The 13900-nt window shown below is 42.2% G+C and overlaps 1 protein-coding gene across 1 annotated transcript; it reads right to left on the bottom strand.

Annotated features, from left to right (window-relative positions):
* Window positions 1-11967, bottom strand: slc9a6a (solute carrier family 9 member A6a). Its single transcript, XM_027019136.2, has 16 exons — window positions 11564-11967; window positions 10564-10763; window positions 10189-10266; window positions 9974-10050; window positions 9762-9874; window positions 9262-9367; window positions 6504-6645; window positions 6299-6404; window positions 6098-6186; window positions 5621-5734; window positions 5172-5283; window positions 4750-4903; window positions 4446-4476; window positions 4271-4353; window positions 3936-4041; window positions 1-3488 (listed from the first exon to the last, which is right to left on the bottom strand). Exons 1-16 carry the CDS (start codon window positions 11835-11837, stop codon window positions 3210-3212), a joined length of 2064 nt encoding a protein of 687 aa, XP_026874937.2. The 5' UTR covers window positions 11838-11967; the 3' UTR covers window positions 1-3209.
* Window positions 11968-13900: the final 1933 nt, after the last annotated feature.

The raw sequence follows: 13900 nt of genomic DNA, 5'->3' as shown, positions 1-13900 counted from the left end.
TAATCGAAAGCACAGACTTCTGTTTATTGATCTTTGCACACACACACACACACACACAAACAGATGATATTTACACAGATGTAAACAGTCAGTACCTGCAACACGTAAGAACAGAGGCTGCGCATAGTGTGACGAGCCCTCAGCTACATATCATTAAAAACACCATGGACATGGCGTCCAAGCGTCCAAATGCTTTGTTATGCTACTTTGGACAAGCCAGGGTACCACACCATTAAACGTGTGGGACAAGCTTTCACCCCTATCAAAGGTTGTTAGTGGACATAGACACTGAATGTACCAAGTACAAGTCTCCCTGTACAAGCAGCAGGAGAGATGAATGCAGATTTAGCCACTGCCTGGAAGTCTAGCCACTGGAGCACCTGAGTCCGCCCTGCTCAGGACACCAAGGTTCAAAGAAGAATACAAAAAAATACATATTAAATACTCAACAAATGGGGGAGGCCCAGGGGCAAATACCCAAAACAACAACAACAAACTTTTGTTTATTAATGCCATAACCATCTATACACGGGAAAATTTCATTAACGGACCTGTGTGTTAATTTTTTTTTTTTTTTTTTGAAGTGACAGCAAAAATCTGGTAAATGACATGAAGGTTTAGCTCTTGTGTTTTTGTGTTTTACTGATTTCTCACTGATGCATGGCCAATCAGAAGGGTGTAAGTAATGATGCACTAAACCTTGCAAATAGTCCTGCTAACAGATCATAGAGACATTTAGCTAGTATTGCTGCTCTTGGTACCAAGACAACATATATTGAGATACATTTTTCCATTAAAATCTTAATTCCTCATCCTTCACAGAACAATTAACATGATGCAACAGTATGGTAGTACGTGTACGTGTATTTATTCCTTAATCTGAAAATCTACCATTACAAAATGAAATAAACAAATAGCAGATATTTCAAGGAACAGCAACAAATCAACAAGGCAAGAACAAGCCAAATTGGGGGAAAAAAAAAAAAAAATTCTAAAAGTGCAAAACTGCAGTCATACTCAACGCCGCTTCCTGACCAAATACCAACCCCCTGTTCCTGCGGGTCATGTGATCAAGTGGCATGTCTGCAAGAATACTTTGCTACGCTCTATCTACAAGTCCTGCACAGCAGGCGATAACAGCGTTGGGGGGGGGGTGGAGACCCCAGCTGCTCTCCGTCAGAACAGCAGTACCTGCCCCTGCCCTCAGAGCACGCTGGGCCTCTGTCCACAACCGCACCGTCCCCTAGGCAGAGTCTGGTCTGCACCAGCCCCGACCGGCAGACCCAGCGTTACAGCCGTGCAGTTTTCCCACAGGGTACCACGTGCATGTGTCTGGCTGGCACCATGACAGCAATGACCAAACAGAAGACACAAGCCACGACGACAACAAAAAGTCGTTCGCTGGAAGCTGCAGTCTGGCTTTGTGCCAAGTGGGTTTTTTTTTTGTTTGTTTGTTTTTTTTGTCCTTTAGCCCAAGCAAACTATTCTCTGGAAAGTATATTCAAAAATCAGTCATTTCATTTTACTTAACTCACTATATATTTATAGTGTCAGTAAAATCAAAACTGCAACAAATTAAACTGCTTCCAACAGCTTTTACTTGTTCTTTTGTCCTGTCATCAAAATTGAAGTTGCCAATTTCCCAATCAGCATTTTTTTTTCAACCAAAAAGCTTAAAAGTGCTACCTCTTTTAGCCCTATTAGAATACACAGAATATCAACGCTCAGACGGCCGACTCCTGGAATCTGAGCGACACAGAAACTGCAATGTGCCGATATTCCACACCAACCTAGACTGTTTCTCAATCCGTTTTAAAATCCATAGAAACTCCACAAAACGTCGGAGAACACTCAGTGATGCATGATCACACAACACGTCATGCAAAAGTTGAAACAAAAAAAGCTGAATGTTAGTCCAAGATCAAGCAAGCAAAGGTTTTTCACTTTATATTATCCTTACATGTGCACCTGCCTCCTCGGGTGCCATGGTAGAAAGCAGAGGCTAGAATTTTAAAGACTTGTAAATATCTGTTACTAACACATATCATGGATTATGTTAAACAATCAGTTAAACTGTGTCAAATGGTGACATTTTTGTCATTAAAGGCTGCACTGAGAAATCAATATGAACAATTAGAGGCCATCACTATGCTGTTATTAAGAAAATCAGGACAAAAAAACCTCAACTTTTGCACTATAACCTTTGATTATAGAACATCTTACTGGCAAGAACATGGACACAAGATGTAAATCCCGAATCACAGTCAGAGGTCAATTTGTGAAATCCAGCCTATTAGGTTACACAGAGCGACAGACATCCCTCTGTAGCCAATCACAAGTCATGCCGAGTTACAGACATCCCTCTGCAGCCAATCACAAGTTATACCAAGTGAGAAACATCCCTCTTTCAGACAGCTGCAAGCACGCAATTCAGACATATACAAACTCATTATCAAGATAAAAGGTCTCCCCCTAGTGGAAAACAGTGTTGTTTTTTCTCCCAAGGAACATAAAAAAAATAAAATTAAAAAAAAAAACAAAACACATACAACAGGCACTTGGTTGTAACCGCACAGCAAAGTCAAATTCATCCAGTTAGTATGCCTCTGTTTTTGAATCCTCATTCAGGGAGGAAAAAAAAAAAAAAAAAAACAATCTGCAGGCATAAGACTTTGAAACTTTTCCACTGACCCCACACAAATGCCCCTTAGAAAGATCTCTCACTCGCCAACAGAAAGCGCGAGTTAGCATGCACGCTAGGCTGCGGCTATGTTACACCTTACAGCGGACGAGAAACTGGCGCCCGCCGCCCGCCTCAAAGACCGAGAGAAAGCAGAATCATGCCAAACGAGACCACGATGCCGGAAGACGTCACGCGGTCTGGTCAACAGCCAAGCGTGGGGGGGGGAGACGGTCAGCGAGACAGACAGACTGGACGGTTTATGTAGCGCAAACGGATGGATTCGGTTACACCAATGTCCTAAGAGGAGACGAAAGAAGAAAAAAAAAAAGTGACCAATGAGGTAGAGACATACCAGCCACTTCTGTAAGAGAAGAGGAGAGAGGGAGCGAGAGAGAGAGAGGGGTCGCTTCACATGGTGCTAGTGGTAGACAGTGATGAGAGAGCTGGACAGATGAACAGGAACGCCTCGGACTCGTGTGTCACGTGTGGTTTTTGTCGGCTTTTTTTTTGGTTCCCGCCGCACAGCTCAGAGCTCCCGGTGGCGGTGGGGGTCCAGAGGCATGGGGGGCTCCGAGTCGTCCATGGGAAGGACCAGGCGCGTGCCGCGGATCACCAGCTCATGGTCACTGATGCCCAGCTCCCGGTCCAGTGCCTCCTCGGAGCTGACGCCCATGCCGCTCGCCGGCGCTCCGCTGGAATGCACGCCCGCCACGTCCGTGCTCACCGTGATGTCGCCGTATGTCAGGCTGATGTCGCCATCGTTCAGAATGAGGTCAGAGTCGTCGTCTCTGAGCTGCACCTCATTCTGCATCGAGACGCATTTAGGCATTTAGCAGCGCTGGAATTGTTAATGACCCAGTTTCTTGACTGATTATTTAAACCTCCACTGTCACATGCACTCATTTTGATTACCAGTCAGTTCATTAACAAAAAAAAGGTTCTACCTTTTAAAGAAACATTCACCAATCATTTAACATCTGGGAGTGTAAGAACATAACTGCAAGAGTGTGGACTACACCAGTCTGAACCTAAGCTTTGTCCAGAACCCCTTCCTTTATAAGGCCAAGATCAAGATCAATTTTTTTTTTTTTTAATGATGAAACTAGTTTTTGTATGACGAAACCGCCGAGTAATGAGGATGGTACATCTGGGTAAGAATATTCTTATAAGGTGCTGTATCTGTCCTTTAAGAGAGAGGCCCTTCGTGTGTGGCGTGTGCAGGCCGCGTGGGCCGTGCGGGTGGGGAGCGCACCTCACGGGCCTGAGGGCTGGTCAGACACTGCGCCAGGGGTCCGCAGCAGGACGGCAGAGTGGCGGTGAGCGGGGGCCCACTGTGGGTCAGGATGGGCTTCAGGTAACTGCAAGGCAGCAGGGTTAAGGCCTACACAACTGCGCAGCCGGCACTGGGAGAGAGGTCCCTACGCAGCGCGTACTAAGACACACACACACACACCACACACACACACACACACACACACACACACACACACACACACACACACACACACACACACACACACACACACACACACACACAAGATTCTTCTAATATGGCGCTCTCTGCTGGAGTGAGAACAAGAAGGATACTTGTGGTCAAAGTTGTACCAGACCCTAAATAACCAGGCACTCTCCTGCTTGGTGCTTCTCCTCTCTACTCCATCAGGGCCAATCTGCAGAAACACACCCACAGATAGCATTAGGGTTCCTATAAACATTACAAATACTACCGTATGTCTTCGAGCACAGTTGAAAATGCACCTACCGAATTGTCCTGATCTGAGTCGACTCCAACACTGTTACAACAGAATCAAGAACACCAAACAAATTTAATCAAACAGGCTATGTGTACAAGACAGCAAGGTACAAGATATCTCAGCCAATGCAAACGCACTGGCTTTGTCTGTCTCCCTCTAATCTCCCTATGTGTGGTTTTTAGAAGGTGCCGCCGTTAGATAAGCAACTTTGCATCCAAAAAGACTTGCATAAATAACCCTCAAAACAACAGTGGGACGCAGCAGAGGACGAGCTCTAAACGTGTAGCGAGAACGCCGGGACGTTGGACCGACCGGATGCGCTGGCAGGAGAGCATCTGAGTGGTGCCTCCACCACAGATCCACACGGTGAAGAAGACCACCAGCAAAGTGGTGGAGAACATCATCTGCCGTGCATACGTGGCCGTGTCCCTGATCGAGAGGGCAAAGGTCATAGCCCCACGGAGACCTGGTGAGGAAAGAAGTTTTGCTTGGAGTTAAGAGATATGGGAAGGTGGTACCAAGTTGTACTGGAAATGTTAAAAGTCATGTGACAATGTTGCATAATGCTATGTAGAAACCAAGTTTCTAACCATATAGTGCAATGAAAAAGTGGAAAATGCACTTTAAATACTCATTTAAACCACTAACTCAAAACAGGCTCCTTTCCTCTGGTGTCTCTGGTTGTAAATAGAATTCTGGTCTGAAAGTGTCTCGGTCCAGGTCTGTCCACAAACCTGCAAACATCATCATATGCTGAAAGTTGGAGCTGATCTTATTCCTGCGGCCCAGGTTGAGTAGGAAGGAGAGCGGGTAGATGTTAGCAGCACGGCCAAGAAAAACAGCCAACTGGGAGAGGAAGAGGTCAAGGAACCACAAAACAGAAGCCAGCCAACCGCTGCACACCCACGCAAAACCATCAGCCTTTGTCCTTAACAGCCTAACCGGGCAAAAAAAGACCTGTGCTTGTTTTTAAGAGAAGAGATTCTGGCCCAATTACTCCAAACGCATGCCAAACAGTGCCACCTCTGTCGACCCTGTAAGCAACACTCGTCAGCAGAAACAGTTCATCTACTCTCCTGAAGATCTTTATCTGGAGTCTGTGATCAGGAGGAATGTAGCTTTTCACCATCTTAATGCAATTGTTATTTGTTACGCCCTGTACCATTTCCAACCATGAGGATACAAAGGCTCCCACAATGAAGATAGGGTTGAAGACGTGGTTCTGGAACGTGAACAGGGTCAGGCCCATGTAGGAGAAGATGAAGTTCTCAGCTAGGAAATTCAGGAGCTCAAACAACTACAGAGAAGGACAAGGAAGTATTTCAGAATCTTGAGATTTAACAAACACCCCAATGGGAAAAGCGAGCAGAGTGTTACTCCTTTTTACAGGATTTTTAGAGGAGCAGGCAAAACATATAAACATACAGACAGAAAAAGGGAGAGAACTGCAGTACAGTACACAAGGTTTCCATAAAAACAGGACATGTCAGACAGAGGTCCTTCATCAGCTTTACAAGCAAAGTACTTCAGTGCTTTGTTTACATATATGTATAAGAGAGTGTGTGGGTGTGCCTGTTTGAGTTGCACAGTGTCAGTGAAAAGGTCAGTGAAAGCTAAGAAAATAAGTTACTTATCAGAATTACACGGAAAGCAGTTTTACCTGCTTGGTCCTGTCCTGTGACTCTGGGGAAAGGTTGTTATAGGTGTAATGGGCCTGAGTGATTCCACAGAAGAGAACTGCAACCACACCTGGGCATGCAACAAAGGACTTTAAGCCTTTAGAATACAAAGTGGACAGCAGGGGGCAGACACACCCTGCAGGCAGGCATCACAGCGGCGAGTGGGGGGGGGGGGGCGTTACCAGTGAAGCCACAGGCTTCTGCCAGCAGGAACGTGCTCCAAGACATGAGGAAGAAGAGCGCCGTCTCCAGCAGCTGAAAGTCCCGCAATTTGGTGAACTTGGTGACGTGGGAGGAAATGTTAAGGAGGCACAAAACCACTGGACATTCCATTATACACACAGACCTTTATGGTGTACTGTAAAACCCAAAGCCAGTGGAGGATATCAAGGCGGTCATTACTCCGGTCGCCACTCCGAGAGCAAAGGAACCACTGAAGACGCCCAGGAAGATGCCAAAGGACTTCAGCATAGCCATGGCTTCAAATGTGTGAGTGTTGTCTCCCTCAGGCTGGTACGCCACGATTGAACTGGCAACAGACGCCAGACAGAAATGCACACACACATGTATATACACACAGAGAGAGAGGCACAGACAGACGCACACAGTTTCTCTTTCAAAAGCACTTTAAGATTAATGCCTTCCAAAAATACAGGCTCCTAAAAGGACTAGCATCAATCAAGTGAAGAATACATTTGGCAGGTAAACTGATTCCAACACAAATAAATATTGTGTTGTCTCTGCAAGAAGCATAAATATCAGGGGAAATGAAAGAAGAGGAGAAGGGTCAGCACACCATGCCCTTGCAGCAAAGTAAACCAGATTTGCAATTATCATAAACCAGGACATAAACCTGTTTTTCAAGATGCAACACTGCACTATAGTATAACCCCAATCAGGCAAACCAATGCTGTTCTCATGTCTACGGCACTCTTAAAATGCACAATACAAAAAAGTTGCCATGTAAATATTGGAAGGAAAATCTAGTAGAAGCACAGTCACTGTTCTGGAGGTGAGGAAGTTACTGTATTATATCACTTTTTTTTAGAACGATGTGTATATATAATTGGGCATGAAAGTTTGCCTGATATCAACTGATTTTTCGTTGAAAAAAAAAAAAAAAAGAACAATGTACTCAGTATATGTCACCTATAAGACTCGTTTTATGTTTTTAGGTACAAACTATGTAATGCAATTGCTTTCCAATGCCAAAGCTCTGTAATTAAAAGCAGTTCAGGTGGGAGTTTGGAGTGGCAGAGAGAAGGGAGAGTAAGGAGTGATTCTACAGCAGCACTTCTGGGTGGCCAACCTTAACCACAACATATCACTCAGGAAGCAAATCCCGCCCAGTCTGGCCCCAAACGGAAGTACCACTGGTCTCGGCGTCTGTCAGTCCGCTGACTCGGACTCACATTGCTGCATCTTATTGTTTAAACAAACAATGGCATTTCTTACTCAAGCAAGTTATCATTTCTTGGCATGAATTAAAACTTTTCAGTGCAACAAATACGGCCATTTTATAAAGATATTTCATTTAAATTTGTTCAGGTGGTACTTAAATATATGAAATAATAACCAACTTGTAGTTAGTTTGTTTTTTTGTCTTAAACCAATTGTCCTCTCAAAACGCTAGTTTCAGGCCACACTGTGGGTCATTTGCTCTGCATACTGTGGCTTAGACCATCCAGTGCAAGCACACACACACACGCGCACACACACACACACAAAAAAACAAAACCCTATAATCTGCAGATTCAAAGCTATTTCTATAGCACACCCATTGAGGGACGTTCTTTGCGTCTGGTTCCCTCCTTCTACGCATTGAGCCACACCTCCAGAGCTGTGCTGGCCCACCCTACTGTGCCTCCCGTAATAAAGGAGAATTCTGAAGATGATGACATGGGTCCAGCAGGAGAAGAACCAAGGTGTTAGGGACATGACACAATAAAGCTGTCATTTGATTAGTAACAAATACAGCACAACTGATCAAATGAAACATGCTATGTATAAATGTATTGCCAGTATTAGTGAATGCTTTAGTTTTTGCAGAGTACTATTAAATATACCCCATCTAGCCAAAGCAAAAACTTGCCAACTACAGAAAATATTCAGACACCGTTACTTGTTGCACACTCTTGTGGATGTGATTTTGAATGGTTAAAATTGTTATTTTTACCCATCAATCTACGCAATCAATTATAATGAAGTGAAAATGTTTAGAAAATTAATTAAACAAAACTGAAATCTCTTATTCACAAAAGTATTCAGACCCACTGCTGATGCACTTGACAATTTGGAGTGCAACATGTTTGCTTAACTATCCTTCAGGTGCGTCTAGAACTTAGGAGTCCACCTGTTGCATTTCAAATTGTCTGAACATGGTTTGGAAAGGTACCGGAGTCTATAAGGACTCGCAGTTTACACAAATACGGGAACATCCTTGAAGAAAATGTTCTCTAGCGTACTTCCAAAATTTCCTCCAGACTCAGACTAGAGCATCTGTTCACCTTCCTACATGATAAAACCCCAAAGCATACAGTCAAAACAAAACTGGAGTGGCTTCTGGGCAAGTCTCTGATGGACCTTGAATGGCCCAGGCCGTGGACTGGATGACCAAAGGCCAGGCTGTGGACATCTGTGGAGAGACCTGAAATGGAAGGTCACAGATGCTCACCATCCAATCTGATGAAGTGTGGGAGGATCTGCCGTGAAGATTATGCCCAAATCCAATTTAAAGATGTATCCAAGAAGACTTGCAACTCTCATTGCTGCCAATGGTGCGTCTACAAATTATTTAATAAAAGGTCTATATACCTTTGTAAATAATAGATATCGCTGTAGATTGATGGGTAAAAATGGCAAATATATTCATTCAAAATCAAATCCAAAACAGAAAGTGTGCAACAAGTGGTTTGAATACTTTCTGAATCCATTGTATGTCCTCAAGTGCATCCAAACTTTCCAAAAATATTTCAGATTGACAACTAGCTTCTAACGTGAGACATCAACATCACACATATGAGATGAGTCAAAATCCTTGTGAATCACTGATTCTAATTTTGCAGTGGTCACAGGAGAATCATATTAAGAAGGCTTTGTAGTTTTGAAGTTGAACAAGCACTGTTTGGACTGAATTTGGACTTACGAGGAGAGCACCACAGCAACAGCATCGTTGAGTACGCTTTCTCCAAACAGTAGAGCATAGAGGTCGACATCTACCTGCAGCTCGTTGAAGATGGCCAGGACCGTCACTAGAATAGAAAGTTCAGAGGACGAAGTAAATCTGAAAAGCAAGACTGAAGCTATCACATGCTGTGTCCAAAACAAGGGCGGGAAGACTTGGTGCAGGCTTTCATTGCCACCAAGCCAGAACAAACCTGACTCCAATTGTTTAATCAGTGTATTATCAAAACTGATTAGTACATGGAGTACACCTGTGCTTGGTTGCAATGAAACCACGCAGACGTGTTGACTCTCTGAAGATTCCCTTCCATAAAGCACAATTGAATTCACAGGATAACTGTGTGAAAAGATAAAATCTCAACCTTCACCGACAGATTTTTCTTTTAAAAAGTAAAAGATCAAATTATAGTCCATATTACATTTTTTGTCCAACTTAAACTAACTGGTTCCACTAAGGCACACCTGGGTCAGTGGCAGAAACAATGGCACCAAAGAACAGGCAGTCAGTGAAGAAGAACTCTCCAGCCAAGTGACCGATATGCTTCATCAGAGTCACACAGCCATACATCAGCAACCTGCAACAAGGCCATTATTCCCAACATGAGTTATTGTCTTCAGTTACCCAAAAGACTCATTCCAGAAAACACAAAGAAATGTTCACCAAGTAAACAAACCCAATAATGAAGCAGGAGACCACTGTTCCAACAAAGGCATAAGCTAGAATGGAGCCCATGTTCCTGAAGAAATGTCTCTGAAATGAAACGATAATGACTTTAATTAACATCAGTAATGAGAAATGTTAAATTATTGGTTAGTCTTGGTTTTAAATTAATGATTACAGCTATGTGATCAAAGATTTTCCACACTGAACAAAAAGATCAGTTCATACCCGCTTTAAACTGTATCCAGCATGAAATATAATTGGGGGCAGAAGAATATTGAAGAACACCTCCGGGTCAAATGTTACCTGAAATAGCATGAGGTGGGATATGCTGATTAACACCGCCCCAACACCTAATTTGTGACTTCCTGTACTGGCAGCAAAATCAAATTAATAGTACTAAAAGCCTGTATTCACTGTTATGTAAGAGATTCCATTAATGTATAAAAAGAAACCACAAATTTAACCAGATGGACGACATCTTTTGTTCAGATTGCAAATGTTATTATTTATTACAAGGGTATCATATGTCATAAACAGCAGGATGACAACTCTGTGGTAAGCAACTTAGAAATCCTTTATTTGAAACGTTAATCGTTTTACCTTACGAAGCATCTCATTGTCCTGAACGTCACTGATTTCACTGGCACTGATCTCACCCTTCAGAGTGTATTCATAGAACTTGCCACTGACATTTACTAGCAGTGTGGCTGGGCTGGAATCAACGAGGCAACTCAGTGCGACATTGTTGATGTCACGAGGTACATGAATCCCATATCGCAGAACAACCCCAACAAGCAATCCTAGTGACACAAAATTAATATTATTTTTTAGAAGGGCAGATGAGCGCTGATATTGTTTAATGACAGGATATGACAAGCAACACAATTAAAAATTAAATTCTGTACATATTAAACAATTCTTAATTAACATCTCAAAACAAAAAGACCAAATGGACAATAATCATTTTAGACTTTGCAAATAAATCTATATGGATTTTTATCGTGTTTTGTCATATTTAAGTATTAATCAAGAAGCCTATGTAGTAGTGGCCTGCGTTACAATTAGAATACATATTTAATTCGTCATTAATCCAACGTAAAGCCTGGAGTTATCAACTGGCAAAGTATCATTTTGAAAATTGCTAATATTGTGTTGACCAGAGGCTTCTTGCAAAAAAAAGCCAGCCAGCTAATTTATCTTAGATAGCTAGCGTTGGGTTAGTTATCTTCAGTTTGTCCCAAATGTTACTCGGAGCTACCGACTTCCGAAATATACTGCAGATCTAAATATTACTGTAAGCCAACATAAAATGATTAAATAAACCTGTATTAGTTAGCAGACATAAGTGGACAGCTAGCAAGCAAGCTTAGATAGCTAAACAATATGCTAGCTCATGGCACTAATAGCTCATTCTGTCGAGCTGGGCCCTTTTAGCATATTGTAAACAGCTGGCACGATTTTAAAAGTGCATATTTTCCGGTACCTTTTTTACCCAAGCACTGTCCTTTTAGCTACAAGTTTAGCTTACCCAGTCAGCTAACTAGCTTTGTGGCTAGCTAGCACATAATGTATCATAAACATAAACGATGCTTATTCTCACCATAAATCATTGCCAGGCCCGTTTCGTGTAAAAACCTGAATCGACGATGTTTGAACAGCCATATAGTTAAGATTGTGAGGGTGAGGAGCAGAATGAAAATCAGCAGATCGGCGCTGTCTTGTCGGTGGCTTTCCTCAGCCTTCTTCTCAGTCACGATATTCTCCATCGCACTGTCCTCAGCTCCGCACACCCACAAACACACCGACAAGCTGGTGAGAGCGCACAGTTTTCCCCAAACTCCATCTGTCATACTGAGTTTCCATCTAGAGCCCATGTTGACATTTCTTTTTTGGTTTAAAAAAATAAATAAATGGTAGGTTTAATAACAGCTCATGAAAATAGCATATACAAGGAGCGAATTCAATACCAAGCCAGAAACGATGTGTGGATTGTTCCTGCTTCCAAGTATGACTCCGCCCCTTTCCCAAATGTGACTCCGCCCCTTTCGCTCTCGCGTCACCATACTGCACTGTTCATTCACATACTTCTGGATATCCGATGGCTTTGTTGGGGAAAATCATCTGCGTACTTAATCATATAACATTTCGCTTTAATAACATTTCAATAACATTTTGCTCAATAACATTTCGCTTTTTAAAATTTGAATAGACTTACAGTGTCTAACGATAAGGTCTCAGCAGTGTTGTTTGAAACAGTCATGTTATGCTGCAACAATTTTTAGTTTTGTAAAATATGGCAAGAGAATGACTTGGTAAACTTTAAAAAGCTGCTTTACATCCAAATCAGGCCATAGAGACAAATACTGGTAAAATCCTTTCATACAATTAAAAATGTTATTGCAACTAATCTTATAATATAGAGAGGAAAAAACTAACAATCATTTTTACATCTTTAACCTAAAAAGAATGCTCACAATTCTTCATCTTGGGGATTTATTGTTTAATAGTGCAGACTTATTCCAGGAGGACTGAGTAAACTGTGCTTGGTATTTCAGGTTGAATCAAATACAAAATGGATCTAGTTATAACTGGTTAGGCTGAATAGTTTATTCCTTATTTGTGTCCACTGGGAAGAATGTTTAAATATTAAAGTATTTCTTTGACTTTCTGAAATTATTTAATTAGAGAAGTTCTGTAATATATTGCCATATTCATAAAATAATTCTGTGATGTGAAGGCCTCCAAGGTGGTTTATCAATTGGCAAGTACAGTTAATGGGAGGGGGAAGGTTAGCGTAATGTGACACATAAAAAACATCTTAACATGAATAATTATATAGAACTGAGAAATGTAAACAAATGTCAGTATTATGGCAGAATGATAGACTAATACAAAGATTAGTCCAATAGGTTTTGAGTTATCCAACGAGTAACGGTGGAATTCTGTATCTGAATCTGTTTTATTCACTGGTGTGGGGGATCGACGTAATAAAAGTGCTGAACAATTATCCATTCTTGTCCATTTTATCATATTAATTCCTATGAGTTGAAAGATTGTTACTAAAATAGTACTTCTATTCAGAGATTGTAACTAAATTAGTAATCCTGTTCTGAGAAGATCAATTTGGGACTCTTGGTCTTGGATCAGTAAGCCTGTTCTGAAAAATGTTCTCAATTGACTCCAGCATAACATGTAGTAGTACAAATTTTTACAAACATTCATGTTCATCTGCTTCGGTTTCCCCATGACATTTTAATTGATGGAATCTGTCCCACCTGCAAAATAGAATGGTTTTGCAGGTGGTGACAACAATTATTCTCTCCTCATCCTTCCTGACTTTTCTTCTCTACAGTACTCATTTTGCATTTTTGGAAGTGTCCTTGTAACCACTGGTAGCATGAGGCAGTACCTGCAGCCCATTCAGGTTGCACATGTAGTTCAGCTCCTCTAGGATGTCACATCCATACATGCTGTCATAAAAAGGTTTGCTGTGTCTCCCAGCACAGTCTCAAGAGCATGGAGGAGATACCAGCACAGTCTCAAGAGCATGGAGAAGATACCAGGATGGAGCTTTAGAAGTGCATCAACTCAGCAGCAGGACCAGTATCTGCTCCACTGTGCAAAGAGGAACAGGATAAGCACTGCCAGAGTTCTACAAAATGACCTAGAGTGGGCTACTGATGTGCATGCTTCTGGCCAAACTGTCAAAAACAGACTCCACAAGGGTGGCATGAGAGCCCAACATCCTCTAGTGGGACCTGTGCTCACAGCCCAGCATCATGCAGCTCAATTGTCATTCCCCAGAGAACACCAGAAATGTCAATGGTCTGCCAATGGTACCCCGTTCTCTTCACAGATAAGAGCCTGTTCACAGTGAGCATATGTGAAATACATGAAAGAGTCCTGAGAGACCATGGTGAACATTATGCTGCCTGCA

This window comes from Electrophorus electricus, chromosome 12 (assembly GCF_013358815.1).
Source record: "Electrophorus electricus isolate fEleEle1 chromosome 12, fEleEle1.pri, whole genome shotgun sequence".
Classification (NCBI taxonomy): Eukaryota; Metazoa; Chordata; class Actinopteri; order Gymnotiformes; family Gymnotidae; genus Electrophorus; species Electrophorus electricus.
The sequence above is the reverse complement of the archived record's forward strand: the minus strand, read 5'-3'. Positions and strand labels throughout refer to the sequence as shown.

Bases quoted from the DNA above. Each gene is read 5' to 3' on its own strand.
- slc9a6a (XM_027019136.2), bottom strand. From the start codon at position 11,837: ATGGGCTCTAGATGGAAACTCAGTATGACAGATGGAGTTTGGGGAAAA. The intron at 9,368-9,761 runs GTGTGCCTTAGT...TTTCTATTCTAG, and splicing joins TGTTTCTGCCACTGACCCAG to TGACGGTCCTGGCCATCTTC. The intron at 4,477-4,749 runs GTCGGTCCAACG...CTGTTGTAACAG, and splicing joins CTCTCCTGCCAGCGCATCCG to TGTTGGAGTCGACTCAGATC.